The following is a 20,112-nucleotide window of genomic DNA, read 5'->3' as shown; positions in this document are numbered from 1 at the left end:
TTCTACCAAAGTACTATGCATGCCCTACTATGATATATATGCACTGCCCTTTTCATCATAAAAGATAACTTTATATCACATTACAGCTGCTTGTTCATCATGACCTGGGGTTAAAATAACACTAACCTGATAACTGGAGGCTATCAGAGGCACGCCCCACTGCTAGAAGAGATTTAAAACACATGACATGATGGTAAAAAAGGTTCAAAATGAACTTAGACCCAGAAATGCACCAAGGCATTCACATAAAAAAATAATGTGCCCAGCTTTCATGCTGTTCCGTACCTTTTTTCTCTTCTTCATCCTCATCGGTGCTCTCCTCTTCAGTACCAGATGAGGAGATAATGCCAGGATCAGCACCTGAATAAAACAAAATACAGTCATGTTTTGTTAACACACCTGAGAACAATTGTGTTAGTTTTACAGAACTTTTTTTTTCAATGCAGTTGGGGACAGAAGCATTACACTGATGATAAATGATGTAATTTTTCAGGAAGTAGAAAAGTTACCATGCTAACTATAAGATGGTGGAGTTCATGTTTTGAGGTAGGTCTGCTTATCTGTTATCAATGCCTCACCTAACACACTGTCACATCCACAACAATCACAACTACCACACTCACACCTAGAGCAGACAGGTGGCCCAAGCTTCAGATCATTTGTTTTCATTTTTAGGTAAATCACCCAAGCAGAGTGTTATTTCTATGATATCTGTTAAATTTTATAAAACAAATGTAGCTTACCATCAAGGATCCTTCTAATTCTCTTCTTGGACATCACTTCTAAATGTCCTAGGCACAACTTCTTCAGTTCATCAAGTGGCAGTGACTGGAATTCAAAAATGCACCTTATTTGTACATAAATATTCTTGTTTAGATTCATACAAATACTAATACTAGTAGTAACAGATGCTGGAGTTTGGATCAGCTTTTTTCCCCCAATTAAAGACAATGTGAAGTATTCTCTAAAATTGCTTCATTTTACATGTTCCTCCAGTTCTTAGGTTTTACATATTTACTTTAATTGAAACAGGCTTATGGTTTACAAAAGAAGCAACAATCCATAATAACAAATGTTGATTAGATATCAAATAATTCTCACTTTTGTATCTATTTCAAAAGTCATATGATATATCTTTACAAGCTAATTCTAAAATAAAGCTAACCCTAACAGCAATTGTTATATTTCCTTAAATCAATGCTAAATTAAACTCGGCACCAACATCAATCGTTAGAAGATCAAGTGGTTAAATGGATCAATCCATATTTCTACTTCAGTGATATTGTTCTTTCCAAATATTTTGTCAGTGTAAAGAAAGATAAGAGACAATATTAAACTTGGGTCAGAAAAGGCTACGACTGCTTTACCACAAAGCAGATTAACAAATATACATACACACATACATATACAGACACATATACTGACAATTCTAGCTGAAGTGCAATGCCGATCATAAAATATACTTATTAGTTGAAACTTATTTATCCATAAATCAAGCAAATGTATGTATGTTTAAATAAGATTGTGGAAATGGAGCTAATGACCATGAAAAGGACAGCTTGCTACTGGTAAAGATTTCCGATGCCCTAAAGAATGCCAATCAAATATCTAAAATTAGAAGCACTTTTCATTTTGTTATGTAAAATGAATCTTTTGCATCAAATTAATCAAATATAGCAAACATTTGGAAAAAAAAAATAAATCAGAGGTGGATGAAAGATCTCTTTGAATGTTTTAATCCACAGCCATTTCTTCATCACGACCTTCATACCACAATGCCATGTGCATTCAAAAAAGTAAATCCGTCCTTGTCAAGTGCTATTAACACACCCAGAAATTATGGTTGAATATACTTATCTTTAGTTTAGGGCTAATGAATAAATGCAACAATATAGAAGCATTATCTACGCTTTAGTTAAAAATGGTGTATATTCCAGTTCTATGAACTCTTGCAGTTTGCCATCTGCCATATCACTGTTAATTTTCGACAGAAGACTCAGATAAGGCAGGTTTTAATTCAAAAGTGGTTTTCTTCTTTCATATTGAAATTGAAGACAGAAAAATTGCTCAAACACAAGTCCAAGTATTGATTTTCTAAAGTCGCATTTGTAAAGCTATTGATCAAGCACATAAGCAAATTTTCAAAGCTCATACAGTTTCAACAAAATTGATTGCAAAATTTGCATGTCTTTTATGACATGGAAATTGATGGCAAAGCTAAATTGATCAAGTTTTTCGATTTTCCTGCTTAATTCATAATGTTGAACATCCCCTGTTCAAACAGCAGCTGCTTCAATAACAGGATATTTAAAGCATCAATCTGAACATAATGAAACCTGTAAATCAAGAGTAAATTTTAACCAAGGAAAACAACATGAAACGGTCCAACTGAAATTCTCATTTGGAAAGGATTCAAATTGCCTTTGAAATCAGAGTTTTTTATGCATCAGATCATTTATTCTCATGATCTAATGTTTCCTGCTAAAATTGATGATTTATCAAACATGTTTTTTCATAAAATGAACTAGAAGGAAATTCTGTGGTTTGACAATATGTAATATGTGTGTGTAGATTCAAATAGCAGGGCCAAATGAAAAGGATTATAAAATCATCTTGATACAAAGGGTTTTATATATCATTATTTAAAGTGATGTGGCACAAAAGAAATATAAATCAATCTAGTATTTCCCTGCTGAAATTTTCAATTTTAAACCAAATAACACCCACACTGCTTCAATTTACAAACTGTATAACCAATACAATTCTGATAATATTGGTCGGTTTGTGGACATTTCTAATCATTTTCACTAATGAATTTCTATTCTAATAAGCCAATTGCTGCACTTCTCATTTAATGAAATAACAAATGACTGGTCAGATTAGATGGGCAAAATTTTCAGACTAATAAATTTACAGCTGGCTTAAACCAATGGCAATTAATCAAAGTAAACAGTTGGCAAGCCCACAAATTCTATTAGAGACATGGAATATAGACAAGTGAATTGCTGACTTAAATTAAAGAACATCATACTTTTAGGAAATAGGCACATAAACTCACATCATAGAGGAAATCCTGCATTTATGACTGGGAAAGCAAGTTCAAAGAAGAGTTTTAAATTTGCCTTTTAAACAAGACCCTTGAATATTACATTTAAAAACACTACCAATAAAAAATGCTTAGATTGGATTTTTTTTTTACATAATTCACTTAATGTTTTATACTTATACAACAAGAAACTTTCTCAAGACAAGAAATGTAATCTTTAAACAATATTACCAAACATCAGTCATAGTCCATGGTCATCCTCAGACTGATGACCAACTGCCTGACACCTGGGAAACGTCTGCTTCAACTCAACATTATGGCGACCACAACCTAACCTTATATGAAAACATCATTGCTCCCGAGCCCATTACTTTACAGTCTTGAAGATGTTGATACTGTTGAAAATTATGTTAACTATCATCATTTCAAAATGTCAGTTATGATAATAAAATAAAAGGCATGGAGGAAAACAGTGAGAGTTAAATTTTTAGGTATGATATCACAGTGCATCCAAACAGTTAAAACAAACGCATATTTCCAAGCCCTATACCTGTAGGCTGTACAACCACCTGGAGCAAGTACAACCGAAGTTTTGCACAATATTTTGAGGCAGATCACGGATCCCGCAGCACATCAACAGGCCTACCTTCAGGCAAATCCAAACCCTTAGGGCAGAACAAAACCATGTGCGATGTAAAACTTTTAATCTTTTTTTAATGTTCCAATTATTTACTGAAGTGATGTGCCATAAAAATACACACCCTCCTCTTCCCATTTCAATACACCTTGACTCACGTATGCTGTGTCCTCACGATGAATAAGGCAATGTCTAGATTTGAGAACAAAAATGAAGTGTTCATTTTAGAATTACAATTCAAAGACCCCTTTGACCTTGGCTCCCAACCACAAAACAATTCACATCCTTCACATACATAACAAAAGATCTTATCCAACAATTAATTCAAACCAGAATTCCCACCCCTGTGATTTCAGAGACATTTCAATATCTAAATTACAAAGTTCCATTCAAACAATATGCTGCCAAAATAATCCAAATCACATGTAAGCCTGACCAAGATATCAATCACTGTGCCATTTAGTAAAATGCAGAACTTAATGTTTAATATACAAAGACATATATGACTGTCTAATAACCATGTGCATTGTGTTGTCAGGGATAATAGGTCAAAAAGAAAATATTTGGTTATTGTGCCCTTTACTTGGCATATATAATGATACGTTAGTTAAAGACGGAGCACCCAAAAATTTGCCATTTTTGATGACCAATCTTTGATCATATGTTGGATATTCAATTGGTTAATTTTTTATAACCACTCTAAAATATTTTTTACACTTATTACATGATTCATGGCTTAATCAGATAATTTTGCTGAAATCAGCATGACATTATCCAAATATCATTGTTTTAACTATTAGCATACACAACAAAATCTACTTGTATGTATAGAAATAGACTACAAACAGCATCTCTTTTCAATATAGGCTTTTTCAAAAAATTCTCAACATTCCAATTTTGCTCTTCAAATTAATTTTAATAAGTAATGAAATGAAAAGTATAGAGCATAATTTGGTACAGTTGAAAAACTGTATTAACACCTGGACCGTTTCAACCCAATCAAAACAAGAAGAACCACAGTCACAACTTGCTGTGAAACTCAGCAAATGTTCCGATACTCATTTTGACCTTCAAACACACATTTATCTTCTATTTTCATATAATTTGCTGTATGCATTTTGAAAGTGACCTGGCAAAACAATGCGACTTTCACAAATGGAAGTAGAAATTGTATTAGAGATAATAATTGCAGTGGTGAATGAATTTTTGGAGGCACTAATCCCCAATTTAATGAAATCAGCTGTGTCAGGGAAAATCTAAAGGCACTAAAAATTGATTTTTCCATAATGTGAATTTGTAATGGTTATAGCTCTGATGTATCGTGTCTGAAACTAATATATATTAGAATGCCACATAGAAAAACGCCTCTTTAGTGAATACTTCAGGTTGAGACAGCACTCATTAGCTTCACACCGTGTTCTGAAACAGGTCAATGTGAGTATAACACTTGTCTGCCTGTCTGTCTGTCTGTCTGTCTATTAAATGTATTAAGCATGTTTTTTTTATGCATAATTAAACAAAATGCTTACATAGGCAAGGGATAAAAATCTTTCAGATACAATGCATTTATACATTTAAACTGCTAAGAAATGTTTTAAATATTTGGAAAAAAGGTAATTTAAGATTTCACATTCAATATATGACGATTTTATAGTTCATTAATTCATTAACAAGGTATAATTATGATATGATATATCTGTCAGATTACCTGAGATAATTTAGACAGGAAACCTGACAATATCTCACTGTGAGTGGTATTTGTGATCTCTCATTAGCCAACATATAATTACATTTGTTATATAATACTTTCCCCTCCATCATAACACTTGAGACTTTGTCTGGTTTTAAGTTTAAAGGATAATCATTTCTTTACTCGAAGACACTCATCAAGAAATGGATTTTTTTTTGCAACGAATTTGAACCAGGCAAATTCATTGGCAAAAGGACATTAAATGAACATCAAACCACCTGGCACACTCAATTTACAGGGGATCTTTTAATACTTATCTCATTCTATTAGTGCCGCTGAAGGTGGAGGGGGGGGGGGGTGCAGAGCACGGTTGCATCAGGTGTGGAGAAGCTCATACAAGAAATACCATACATAACCACTGACAAATTCTGGTCATGTTACAGGTATTGACTGAGTGTGCATGCGTGTGTGTGTGTGTGTGTGTGTGTGTGTGCATGTGTTTGAGAGAGAGAGAGAGAAAGAGAAAGAAATACCATACATAACCACTGAGATTCTGGTTACAGGTAATGAATGACTAGTGTGTGTGTGTGTGTGTGTGTGTGTGTGTGTGTGTGTGATTGAAAGAGAGAGGAGATTTTATACATGAGGCATTTGCACATAAAACCCTGCAATTATGATTCCACCTTAAGATATCATTATACCTTTAAGATATCTGGTATCATACTTCTCAACTTTTCTCCTTGAACAGATCTGAACATCTGGTTCACCATTTCTTCTCTGTCCTTGATATAGAAGCCAATGGGTTGGACAACTTTATCAAGGTCAAGGTCCGAATCTGGGTCACTTTCGGTCCCTTTTGTCTTCTTCTTTTCCTTTCAAAAACAGATATGCCTTATTTGAAGGACATTTCTCACATACAAATGTTTTATAAAGTAGTATCTTGAATATATGTTCTCTGTGCCCATATATACATTAAATAAAAAACAGAAAAATGAGGTATGTTTTGCCACATTTTAACTACATTAATTGGTAATTTCATATTTTAACAGTAATCATATTAAATAAATCATGAATATATATAAAAAAAAAGAAATGCTGAGTTGTAAATATCCATCCTATGCAAAACTGATAATAAAATCTGACTATCAAAGAAGTCGAAAGGTCAACAAAGGTTCATTCTATAAAAACTTTGTATGACCAGTTCAATAATAATTAGGCCTTACAGTGTTTCTAATGCAGGTCTTGTTCTTTTGAAAGGCAAAATGTTCCAGATCAATTATCAACCTTTCTAAGTTTTTTTTTTAAATCAAATGTTAATAGGGTTGATACCTTAGTGTTTATCTTTTTCTTGAAAAGTATTAGGCATAAGGTTACATAGAAACGGATGCTAAACTCTCCATGTCAACCTTTTAACCACTGTCATATATTTCACATGAAAAAGGAGATCTTAGTTAAAGGAAATATTTTACATCCTTTAGCATGCTATTAGTTGGCCAAATCCATTTAGTTGTCTACATCTTACATGAAATCATATTTTTAAACAATGGTGAAATTTGAAAAAAGATATAACTTATATTATCTTCAGAGCAAAAAAACGACAAAAAAAATGATAAATTCATAGAAATTTCAAATGCTTGCATTGAATATCAAAACTGACCTTGCGTGCAATGGTTGTACCTCATGCACTTCACAAGAAGGTCAAAGTGTGTTCAAATGTTCTAAAGTTATCTCTAAAAGATAGGAATATTTTCCAGGACTTGCTGTGCATAATCGTAAACTATGATATTGACAAAGTAACAGATATTTAGGGCTGGAACAAATGCTATTTTAAACATGCTTCCAACAACAGTGCTCTGTCTGAGTGATTTCATCTCTAATATAGCCATGGCAACAACAAAGAAACTGGTTCTGAAAAAAGACAGCAACTGTACTATCACTTTTCACCTCACTTTCCACCCGAAAATTATTCAAGTTGTCGAAATGTTGCATAAAAATTTCTTATTCCAGATTTCTAATAAAATTGATGGACCATTTTTAAAAATCTATATCAATCTCCAAGGAACCCCAACAAGAAATTGTGGAAATCCTACAACTAAATGGCCGTATGGTTAAATTTCATTGATTTTTGATGGAATGGAGTGGACATTTTGTGTTAAGTGCTAATTCAGCGTGTGTTAAAGATGAACTCAAATTAGAAAACTGTCAAGTGTGCTTTTAGTGCATGACACAAAGAAGACACCCAAAGACCTGTGACCAACAGTTGAACTTGCTGGCTCTTTTACTTTAAAAAGACAAAACATTTCATACTGGATTAGGTATGTAAAAACATATTTTTCATAGGAAAGATATCAGTAAAACGAGTTCAGCTCCTATGCAACACATCAGCCTTATATTTATTCACAATTTATAAATTTATTTATATAAATAATTTTGACAGAAATTAGGGAAAGTATTCCATAACATCATTAGCTAACCTTCTTTTTGCCAGAGGTTTTCTTCAGTTTCTTTTTTTCCTTTTTGCCACCAGGTGTCGCTTTTCTCCTCTTCTTGCTCTTGTCTGCTGCCAATTCTGACTGAGTGGAGTCAGCAAGCATCTTTGTGCTGCTCATGCTTCACCTTAGAACCTAATCCTGTTAAAAAAAAAAAAAAAACACCCAAGTTTGATATGGATCCATCGCAACTCTACTTCATTTCACTAAATTAGTAAAATTTAAAATATTTAAAGCACTATCATAACAAATGACAAATTTTAAAAGAATTGCACAATTCTAACTTAACTTTGACAATCTTAGGAATTTAAACTAAACTTTTACCAAGTGTAAACTCTGAAAATTATGTTATCTTGTGGGATTGACTCAAACAATTGCTGTAGGGTGCTTCAAACAAAACAACATCCGCATCTTTATCTTTCAGTCATCAAAGCAAAACCAGTCACCACAACTTCAGCTTGTTTAGGATATTCTTTTTTATTCTTAATTATTATCATAATTTATCCTATACTTTATCCTTCCCTTTCTTACCTCAAAGAAATATTTTGTATCAGTGGAATTTGATTCTCTTGCTATACAGGTGACCACTGGGCATACAGCTGACCATTGGCCTTATGGGACACTGGACCTGCTAATAGGTGTATTAAACAGAAATTACATTCATTACTAACAGAATGTAAATAATAGGCAATGAATGCAGAATATATGTTTTATGGGAATCCAATTTTATTCCTTCGATTCTGAAAAAAAAAAAAAAAACACCCTCCATCATCATCGTGAAACATGCTTGCCAGCTCTGGGCAATTCTATTCAATAAAGAATAAACATGTAAGAAAATGTGTTGCACATTTCTGTTAATTACTCTGAGAACTTTAAATAAAAAGGTTAAAAATATGAGGCCCACCACATACTCTAAGCAATAAGTGACATGTGCCCCTACTTAACATGGACTGTTTCTAGAATATAGCAACTTAATAAACAGGGTTAAGAAGTTGAGATACATATAACAGCAGTTGTGATAGTCCATTGCAAAAACATCCCATTTGGTATTATAAACTCTAAACTTGACCAAAATACCCTGTGTCCACTTGGGAAAAAAAGTTGACCAAGCAGAAGCCCTTGGTGCAAAAACACTCATCATCTAGTTATAATTAGTGATTTAATTTGTTCTGATTACCACTTGTTTACCAGCTGGCTGGGAATCTTTTACCTGGCTGTCTGCCTTCAATCTTACACATAAATTACAGGTAAATTTTGAGACTACTGGGTGGGTAGAAAACTCGTGCAAAGTTGAGGTCTACCTATCAAAAATGAATGTATTTCAATATTTTGCACAAAAAAAAAAAAAAAAAAATGCACAGTTTTTTAATTTATCATTTTATGCTAAAAATGAAATATCACATTCATTTATTGAATACTTTTTCACAAAAAATACAGGTTAATACTGAATATTCATTATAATTTTCTTTTTACATTTTTAACTTAAAATCAACTTTAAACATATTGAATATAAAAAAAAAAGGGTTAGTTTACCATAACAATTCTTTATATTTATATCTTTTGGATTTATGACAATGTGAAAGAATTTTAGCATTCAAAAACATTTTGCAGACCTCTGTAAACAACTACCTAGTCCATCAATATTAAATACTGCTAACAGGTTCTTCTAAAATTCAACCTTGCGAAGTATCGAGTGGATCATTTACACTGCTGCCAAACATGAATTTCGTAAATAGGTAAAATCATCTTGCTCTTTCAAGAATGCTAAATTCAGGTGGCATTTTTTGCAAATTCCTGGCCAGAAATTTCCCCAGCTTAACCTTTCACTAGTCTAAGACACCACTAAATGCTAAATGAGAAAATTAAATTTCAACCTTTTCAAAGACTACCAACTCTTATGTGTTATAAACTTAAGTGCGAAAACCACCTTTGCAGAATCTACCAGGGTGTCGGCTGCAGGGAAGCTACTCGGGGAGAAAGAAGATTTCCACAGTCCCTCTGCCAAGGTAAGATTATGTGGTAATTACAGAAGGTGGGGATGAATACCCAGCAGATTGTTACCTATAATTATCAATTGCACAGTTAATCTACATTTTCCTAGAGTTAATCTATAGAGACACTTACAGAAAATAATCATTCTAAAAATTAAACTGTTTACGTATCTTATTACATAAGACACCAACTGAAACTGTTTCTGGAGGGGCTTTACTTATAACTTACTCATCTAAAGTTTTGCAAGATATCATCTTAGCAACAAGTGCAACAGTTGGATGTCAATATTTCCTGCTGTTACGCAGTGTATCTTTCAGACATTCCAGCATTATCTTTCTTCTAAATTTATATTCAGAATTTCTCCCTGTGGTATTCAGGCACTAAAAGCTGTTACTACCTGGGCTGAGTTTTTACAGGTGAGATAATCTACCGGTTTCATACCCCCTTTCTACCTGAATCTGTTGACTTTAAATATTTTTCACAGGTGCTTTGGCGGATGGTCATATTAAACTTAAATATGCCAGATTCGTTGCAACATCTTTACACTTTTTTCATGTGGAAGTTACTTAGAAGAAAATATTATTGCCGTTTTATGCTTAGCTGCTACCCGTGGCAAATACTTTTAATTAGACCTGTTACCTGTGAAACAGATTTTTCACTAAACACACATCTTATAACCATTTTTGGGTGATTTTCAAACTGAAACAACTGGTCTTTTCTTCATTATAAATAAATGCAAGGGAATTTTTAATGATCCTTAAATAATTAATCCAGTCAGATAATAGCATTATATGTCATATGTATCTTATCACAAAGCAAACAAATGAAAATAGGACAAACACACAGTTAAGTCCAAGAATTTATACCAAACTATAAATTGTTTAACAAAAACGGCTTCATTCCAATATTAGAATTAACAGGAAAGCCACATAAACCAAGAGTGTAAAAGAGATTTAGAAGCCTTGAGGTGACTGCAGAGAATATGTATACCTTTAATAAGACAATCATTTGTCAGTGAAACCAAGAGTGCATTCTTTGAAGCAGAATCATTAAAAAATGAAATGTCAGGGCTCATAGCTCCTAGGAGGATATAAATTACAATTCAGTAGTGTTAAGGGTTGTTCTAGGAAAACAGAATGGCTTGATCTAGCCAGTAGTTAACAAAAGGGATAGGCCATTTTGCCACTTGGAATGCCGCTTACAACTTGCCCAAGGGGACTATCCAACTCACAGCAACTTGGCTGAATACAGGGAGCAAATTAAGCTACTTTAGCATCAAAGTCTGGTGCTAAACAAAATTTGCTATATAATTACTAGTTCTAACCAAATGAGTCATTTCCATATTTTTCCAACATACTGAAGCTGCTATAGGGACGATAGATCATAAAGGCTTTATTTCTCATTATGGATAATGAATTAAATGTCAATAATCAAACTAAGCTGTAATAGGTATGATATACAGAAACTGGATTCAGGGAGGGGGAGGGAGCAAACTTAACATTTGTGCTGATTTCAATGCACATCCTTTACATTATATTAAAAGGAAAAAAACCCAAACTGATTAAGATTTATGGACAGTGACCTAAGTACTTCATCATTAACTTGTTTTATTCACAGAACCAGGATGCTTAAAACTTTCTCCTTCCCACCATATATAACAGCGTATCAGCAAGCGAAAAACATGACTGAAAAAACTGCTGTCTTGTTCACAACTAGTCTAACTTAAACCAGAGGTGGTCTGGTGCCACTTGCCTACAAAGATTGCTTGAAACAAGTTCTACCACACCATGATCTCTTTGTAATATGGCCACCTGATGATGTCACTGAGACTGTTCCCAGTGTTAAGCAGCCTCGCTGAGAACAGGTTCTGACAAGCAAGGTGAGAAACAGCCACAGCAGGAAAAAAGTCTTATCAACATTCAGACTCCATCCTAGTTTAATTCAATACTTTGCACCTTGCCTGTGTCCTCAATTTAAGTTAAAACCCACACCTTTTCTATTCTTCTGCGTCAGTCTGCATTGCCAGTAGTCTGGAAATACATGTACGCTGTGGGCTCATGTGTGATTAGGGGACAGAAAGCCTCATCACTGGGTGGAAACACAGCCCAGGGGGTTTATCCAAGTAATCTGCTCAACTCCACTACAAACTAGTGGTCTGCCATATTTACCAAGATAGAACAGATATTACATAACTCAGGTAGGAAAGCTATCTAAACCAACTGTTGTATTAGACTCTTCCCTTTAAGAACACAGACCTTGTTTGTATGCTTCTCCCTTTACCCAGGCTGGTTGCAAATAAAATATTCAGGAGTCCAGGGATTTTAACTTTAGTTTCTGGTATTAGGTTAAAAGAGACGTCCATCTCACCTGATTTTTTGCTATCAATAAAAGAAAGAAAACTGTCCAATGACTAAAAAAGAGGCTGTACATCAGTTACAACAGTTTTAGCAAACAAACTTAACTTGTTGAGTTCTACTGTTCACAAGTTTATGATTACACATAAAATAGATAATGTGCATAATGAAAAAATATATTGGGGATTGCAAGCGCCGAGAAATGGAAGATGGGGGGGGGGGGGGGGCACAACCAACTTTCTTGGTTCCAACTACTGCTTTGTGTTAAACAATCAATTCAGATGGGTTTTAGTTTTAATAATGTTACTGAACAAACATACACATTTTAGAACAAGATGATAATTAATAACAAATTGGTTTTTTTTCATTATCAGAGAGCAGGCATCAGGAAAGCCTCCCCATCAAGATGACATTTATTCCACATTTTTCAAAGGCAGATGCATGCAGTTTCCAGCACAAACCAAAAGAGCATTTTGATACTTCCTGGTATTCTGTATATCATATTAATTTTCATGATCGGCTAAATCAAGACAGATTTGAGCAGTCAATCTGTGAGGAGTTATCAATTACACTTTATACATCTCCACATGTTTAACACTTAAAATCAAATATGTTTTTCAACAGAATTGAAATGTGTCTTCTTTATTTCAATAAAAACATTATGACGAACAAGTTCTGATGAGCAAGCAAACGCCTCCTGTAATTACAGCAATGTGCTGAACTCTTCTGACCTATGAACAAGAAATAGATTAAAACCGTTACAGGAAAGAGAAATACAGATATTTTATTGATGAGACATAAATGATCTGGCTTTCCTATCCTCTTCCGATTTCACAGATAATCATTTGGTTGGTGAAGTTCATTTTTATTTATGTGGTGACTTGTGTTAATTCCTGTGTGAAAGTCTGGGATTAAAACAGAAGCAGATCATTAGTCAGTATAATGGACAAGTAAGACAAAACTAAGTATTCTTTCATTAGTTTAGGAAAAAGTCAGAATACTTAGATAGGATGAGGTGGTATCAAGAAGAAAAAAACACAACTCTCTCTTTTTATAGCTCCCATTAAGTATAAAGAGCTCTCACACAAAATGAAGAAAAACATTTACATGTTTTCATCACTGAAATTATTTGTCAGTGATACATTTACAACCAATTTTGTAAGTATTGTTTCTTAAATTACACTAAAAGAAAAGAAAAATAAGGTACATATCTCTGGGATGTTAGGTGGTATCTAGCATCAGTTTAGTTGTACTCAGGAAATACCCTTATTTAAATAACTATATGAAAATTGAATAGATATCAATGTCAAAATGGACACTTGACATTTTAATAAATAAAAATCCCATCAAACTTGTCAACAAGCAAACAAGGTGACAACAGGTGCACATCTTTCTGCCAGTGAAGTCATACGTGAAAACCACGCAGTAAGAAATATTACAATAATTGCATTGAAAAAAAAAATAAAAGTTTTGCATTGATTGTCAATTCACAGCAGAAGATGTTGCTTAGATCAGCAGTTTATATGTGCCATTGCTGCCTAAAATGAAGCTAATTTGTCAAAAGGATGCAGCAAGACATCATCATTAGTAACTTGATGTGCAACGCTTTTTGATTTTCATTTCATGTTCAGCTAACTTGGTGGTTTTGACAGAGAAATTATCGCTTAAAGCCAGCAGAGAAAAGATCTCTAAAAACATATTCCAGTGTGACTTAGGAACTAATATAAAATGCACTTAGCAGGCTATAAACAACTCCATCCCAATTTGGCCAGTAATTTTGGCAAGTCTTGTTCAGCTCTTGATAAAATAATAAAATCTGTGAAGTGCTACAAATCCAAGTTATAAACTATTAGAAATACAGAGTCCAGGTGGCAGTAGACTACAAACCATGCCCTGAACTGCTGTGCTGATAGCTTGCTTTTTGCTAACCAACTGTTCTTACTCCAGCTGAATTTTAATGCCGTCCCTCCACATACCCGCCAGGTGGAACATCAAATTTGCAGTCTCATTTTACCCTAAGGAGAAATGGTCATTGTCAAATAATTAACCTGGCCCGCAGTGAACAACCTTGATTAGTTTGCAATTAAATGTTGTTCTCTTCTCTTCCTGAGTTGGGCAATCGAGGGTAGCCTGCAAATCTTGCACCTACTGTTTAACCTTGGCATTTGGAGAAACACATCTGTACAATTGCAGCATTTTAAACATTTCATTGTTTTGAAAATATATATGTCTAAAACTTTTGATGAAATATAAATTTTTCACAGATGCGTATACTGATTTTGTCGCTAGTTATTGATGGTGTATTACCACAGTAATAAAGATGTTGCACAGTTTGGATTTTCCGGTTTTGTAATATTATGTCAGACCACTGACATTCTTTATGAGATACTTTTCTTTTTGGTGTATATGTTATTTCAATATATTGTCATTATTTTACATATATACATTTTTTTTTCATTGCATAGTTGAGAAAAGGACATTTTTGACTTAATGGGTACTGCAAACTTATTTCTTAGTCAAATTCAAATTTTGGTATCCAGATTTAAAAAAAAAAGAAGCTTCTAATATTCTATTTTTTATTTTTTGATTAAACACAGCTGAAAAAGATCAACATTGTTCTTTTTATAGAAAATGGTCAAATCAACAGCACTCCATCCATGCTGAGCCAACACACCTGCTTAAAACTCCAACCTCATCTGTATGGAGAACAGAAGGGTCTGGCTGTTTGATAAATCATTAAAATTCACCCCAAACGACCACCACACAAAGCTGACGGAGTAGCCAGGGGGACTACAAATTAAATTAATGCCATTTAATCATTATCGAGTTTACCAAATTCTACTACATGGAGCAGAGGTCAGGGTGTGACTGATACAATTAGCAGAGTACACTTGTCAGGGTGATCTGCTGCACAACAGACTGGCCTTGGTGTGTGAGTGAGTGTGTTTGTGTGCCAGACAAGCTGGGGAGGAGGGACACAGTGACTATATCCCCTCTGTCATACTGACAGCAGCCTACACCTGATGGTTCCTGGGATATTGCTATTACTTGGCCTATCAATCACCTAGATAATGTAAGTACAACACTAATCCTTAATGGATGATTATAATCTGTCAAAGAATTTTGCTGTGATATAGATGCAAGCATTACAGTTCAAAGTTGTGCATCAAAAACAGCAATTAAAAAAATCATTTGAGATGAACAGGATTTCTACCTTGATTAAAACGCATAAAAAACAGGCAAGAAACTGTTAACATTTCGTAGAAGTACATAAAATCATACATGCAAATCTTGCCTATTCCTTTTATCTGTCACCTTGCTTTGCACTTCTGGACATCTCTTGAGGGTTGAAAACCGTTGACATTGCTAGGTCAGTGACAGTTCATAGCTGGGCTACATGACAGAAGTCCTCATGGCTCAAGCCCCAAGAAAAGACCACATAAACTTTAAAAAAATTACTAAGCCGATGTGAAATGTATCTCTCTCCAGGTTATGACATTGCTAAAATTAAGCCTTATCTGCAAATGAAATTATTATATGTACATACTTTCATATGGATAAATTTTTGTAAGTAAATTATATAAAACTACAATTTCAGAAGTGGAAAGTAAAATATCATGACAAGGGCTTTCGTACAAATTTCTTTATGTGAGACAATTACAACAATAAATGGTGGTATCCTGTCTACTAATGTATGCATATTATGTTAAATACGGTTATTATGTATATATGTACAAAAAGAAAAGGGCACCCACCCTTATGAGAATTTCAAACATAATTAAGAAAGTGTTTTTGGCCTGGTTAACATTAATTTTTCATAAACAGTTACAAATGAGGTAATACCAGATAGCTTCAAACATCATCAAAATTTTATAACATATGTTCGAAGATGCCACAGACCAACTTGTTAAAAATATTGATATGGTATCGAACTATCACCAGAAATAATGGAGCAACCTTTGATAAGCTATAATGTAAGTAAAATCATCTTTCTGAAACCTTTTAATAATCTGTAAACTGACTGTCCTGAGGGTATATTTTGGGAAATGACCCTGTGACTTCAGTTTAAGTAAACTGTATGTAAGGTGAGAGGGAGACAGCAAGTCGCCCATTGGTGTTGGCCCGAGTCAACTAAAAAGCAGAATGCACTCTCAGTTTTTTAAACAAACTAAGTTTTGACTGAGTCAAGGAAGAGGAAGTGGCCTGGGGGGTGGTCTAGACTTGTGACCCATTCTGAAGCCATTAGACTGGAGGATAGTCGACCATCACATGAACTTTATGCCATTACATTCATAAAGGATTTGTATTATATCAATGAAAAGTTTATTCATGAGGCCAGCCACTCATCATAAAGTGACTGCAAAAAAGTTATTTCTCCTCAAATTCTGTTTTATAAATGTTAATTCATTTCTTCTATAATGAGAGCAGGTTCTATGAACACTTTCTTTTCAATAATCGAAATGATGTAAGAATTTTGTTTATCTCCAACTCTCTTAGAAGTTTTTTACAATTTGATCAATATGCTGAAATGTGTTTTGAGAACATTCCTTCCCAGTGGAGAGGTTAATGAAATAACTTTGAAACTGCCCCTGACATTTGTCAACATATGCCTAATGAAGATGACCATGGCCAATAATTGTTTTATTGCACAATCAATACTGGACATTTATTTGATGATTACTTAATAATGGGGCTCATTTGCTGGCCACTAGCTATCTACATTGTTATTCTATTGGCACTGAAATTAATTGGAACACTGGCACACATATTGATATTGCTAAATATTGGTACAAGTACTTGATATATTAGGCCACCACTATTAGACTTCAAATTCCATATATATATATGCAAATCTATTTGTTGATTTCATCACATATAGATAGTTAGTAAAGTATCCGCTTATACATCTGGTGAACAAAAAGTTTTGACTATTGACAGAGAAAGGAATCAAGATAAGTAAGAGATTTTAAAATCACTAAATGATACATAATTTAAAACCAAGTTGTTGTTCTTAATGAAATTTTGCTCTTGAGAGTAAATTTATTTTTCTGTCACTCCAACTGTTCACATGGAGACTTTTTTTAAATAGATAAGTAAGAGATTTTAAAATCACTATATGATACATTTAAAACCAAGTTGTTGTTCTTAATGAAATTTTACTCTTGAGAGTAAATTTATTTTTCTGTCACTCCAACTGTTCACATGGAGACTTTTTTGTGTTAATTTGTAAATCATGCATTCCTAAACATCTCTGACATAAAAAGTGACGTTTTTATTTCAATCCCAACACACACCTGCATCATACCCCTTATTAACACCATAGTGCAGACAAGTGTTAATTAGATCAAGAGCTCCCTGGCTGCAATGAGCCCTTATTACTTCTTATCACAGAGCTCCTGTTGCTTTCTCTTACATAAAAAGTGACAGGATTTCCTGGAAATTCTATTGTCCTGCTGATAATGTAGCTGTCACAGGGGCAGGGTCATGCATAGTCCAACTCTTTTTTTGTTATTTCAGGTGTTTTTGAAGAAATCAACCTGAGAATTTAATCCCTGTGTATCAAATAACCATTTACAATGAAAAGCTTCTTGAATAGGAGATCAAGTCCTATTGATATTTCATATCTGCCATGTGGTGCTGACAAGATTGAAACAAGAGGGTGTCAATCTCTGCGGTCATCGAAGAATAAAACTCATGTACATTAACTATTGGAGATCATCCAATCAATTATCCATACCTTTTCTTTTCTCAGTCTTCCAGCCCAATTTTATTGAATAGCATTTCACTTTAGTCATAATACTTTACTTCGACTTAATATCTCACTCCAGGGGATATTAAAAATTGATTGATGAAAAAAGAAACACAACTGCACTTAATCTATCTGCAATTCAACTTGATTGAAAAAAATATATAAAACCATAAATGCTCCGGTTTCTGTCTTTCAATTTCATTACATTTGTTTCATAGGCTTGCTTCAACCAACAGCATAATTTTCCTCTAAATATGTTATGCCCTCATTTCAAATTTTAAAATTCAGTTAATTTATGATATCCCACAGTGACAAGATCATGAAAATACCATCATTATTTTTTCAATCATATTCCACATGCTGGCACACTAATGTATATAACACATTTTATATAGAGCAACCCAGTTATAATTGGTTTTATCATTAACATCTAGAATTTGACAAAATTCACACGTATATTTTTAGTGTTTTTACCATATGCCCTTTAAAACAATGGCCAGTCTTCATATAAACGCCTGATGATGAAAAGATCAAAATAATGAAAAGCAAAAGCCACTAGAGGAATCAATTAGTCTATCAAAAACACCATTAAAAGACTAGAATTTGTGCACATAATTATGAATAAATATCCTATTCCTTTGATGGCTTCCTTTCTTGTAAATTTTCTGACCGTCCAATTGTAAAGTAAAAATTCATCAAGACAACTTCGTCTTACTTTGATCTCCATCCACACAGAGTAGCCAATTAATCTTTGTAGTCAATGTTTTAATGCTTCTGGGCTTAAGGCTTTCTTTCAAAACCTGTAAAATTATTGATCCATCCTTGACACGAAACATACACACAAACATTTAAGCTTTATGAAGTACATGCAATCAACGGTTTGAAAATATTAATATAGAAAAATGGCAGCCAGAAGTTGGGCTGTTCTTAGCACATACCTCAGAATTAGTTTGGGGAAGTTTATGCATGCAAAATTGTATCAAAACTCCATAAAGTCTATTTTATATGCAGATCCCATCACATCTGCATGCCATTACTTCAATTTCTGGGTCATTCCAAATAATCAAAAGAAAAATTATGGTTTGTTGACAACACCGGAAATCTCAGTCATTATTCCATTGTAATGTCAGAAGATGAATCATTGGCAATATATTGAACTGAACATTAAAATGCACCAACCTAGGGCAGTAAAAAAAAGAATCAGTATTTTTATTTGTTCACTTTGAGTTCACAAGCATTTAGCACTGTTAACAGTTAAAAAAGATTATCATTCCAGAATAACAATTCCTTCTGACAGCCTCAGGCTTATTTGTTACATGCAAAATTATTTCAAACATATTTACCAGATCCTAAAAAGTCTCCTTTTAAAAAGAATTAAAACAATTGTTGCATAAACCATAATGATTACAAAAAGAAAAAATCTAAAAATCAGACAATGATCCAAAATAATCATTAAAGATGCATGTGGAGGCAATTTTTTTGCCACAAAAGCCGACCGAATGCCACCATGTACTTTTAAATAGTATAACTCAGAGAAATGACAAATCACATCATTCATATTCCTTGAAAAAAGATATTTGAACTAATTTTTCTGCTTGCTTTTTCATGCTGTGTGTAAATGGGGCAGATAAGTAGATCAGAAATTTGAAGAAGGTGCAGTTTAAAGCTCTTTTCTGGATGATCAGGTGATAAATTCCATTTATCCCTTAGCATGTCAATGTTATTTGAGTTGTATAAGAAATTAATAAAAGCGGTTGATATGTGTTACTGGGAATCCACACTCCACTGACACTTGGTTCAATCTATTGCACCTTTAAAAAGTCCAAGAGCAAGGTGCTCCAGTGGGGTACTGTTTTCAGAAGGTAGGCTTCACATCCCCTAAAGGATAAACATTATCATTTAAAGGCTACTAGAGTTTCGAATTAGAAATGTTTTTTGTCCCTCTTCTTTCACACAAATTTTGAAGGGTGTTTTGTATAGAAAGCCACTTGACAAGCAGTATTTTAGGTTAAAATCAAAAATGAAAAAAATGTGCAAATGTTGTGATTGTGGTTTCCACACAAAAATGGATCAAATAAACCTGATGATCAGAAGTCACATAAATCCATTATGAACAGTGGTCAAATATACAGTGATGAGCAGAAGTCACATTTAA

The 20,112-nt window shown here is 33.6% G+C and overlaps 2 protein-coding genes across 10 annotated transcripts in view; one reads left to right on the top strand and one right to left on the bottom strand.

The window, feature by feature from the left end:
* The window catches only part of LOC147764892 (uncharacterized), a 34,278-nt gene that overhangs the window by 6,472 nt on the left and 7,694 nt on the right, over positions 1-20,112 (bottom strand). The window contains exons 1-6 of one of the 5 annotated variants that reach the window (XM_087000834.1): positions 9,073-9,150; positions 8,394-8,493; positions 7,848-8,003; positions 6,075-6,245; positions 744-828; positions 286-360 (exon numbers count right to left, since the gene is read on the bottom strand). In XM_087000834.1, the coding sequence (XP_086856960.1) occupies positions 286-360; positions 744-828; positions 6,075-6,245; positions 7,848-7,982 (466 nt within the window). In that variant the 5' untranslated portion in view covers positions 7,983-8,003; positions 8,394-8,493; positions 9,073-9,150. Of the gene's footprint in view, positions 1-285; positions 361-743; positions 829-3,596; positions 4,043-6,074; positions 6,246-7,847; positions 8,004-8,393; positions 8,494-9,072; positions 9,151-20,112 lie in introns of those variants that run through there. The other 4 variants (XM_087000832.1, XM_087000838.1, XM_087000853.1 and 1 more) reach the window with 4 other exon arrangements.
* The window catches only part of LOC106172777 (uncharacterized), a 28,803-nt gene continuing 18,212 nt past the window's right edge, over positions 9,522-20,112 (top strand). Inside the window, exons 1-5 of one of the 5 annotated variants that reach the window (XR_015331907.1) lie at positions 9,522-9,598; positions 9,798-9,868; positions 10,210-10,270; positions 14,837-15,281; positions 19,585-19,642. The gene's annotated coding sequence lies outside the window, so the exon portion shown is untranslated. Of the gene's footprint in view, positions 9,599-9,797; positions 9,869-10,209; positions 10,271-11,882; positions 12,052-14,836; positions 15,282-19,584; positions 19,643-20,112 lie in introns of those variants that run through there. The other 4 variants (XR_015331906.1, XM_013553664.2, XM_087000801.1 and 1 more) reach the window with 4 other exon arrangements.

Source organism: Lingula anatina, chromosome 1 (assembly GCF_051362555.1).
Source record: "Lingula anatina isolate TDL-2025a chromosome 1, LinAna3.0, whole genome shotgun sequence".
Lineage (NCBI taxonomy): Eukaryota > Metazoa > Brachiopoda > Lingulata > Lingulida > Lingulidae > Lingula > Lingula anatina.
This window is presented reverse-complemented; position numbering and strand designations above follow the sequence as displayed.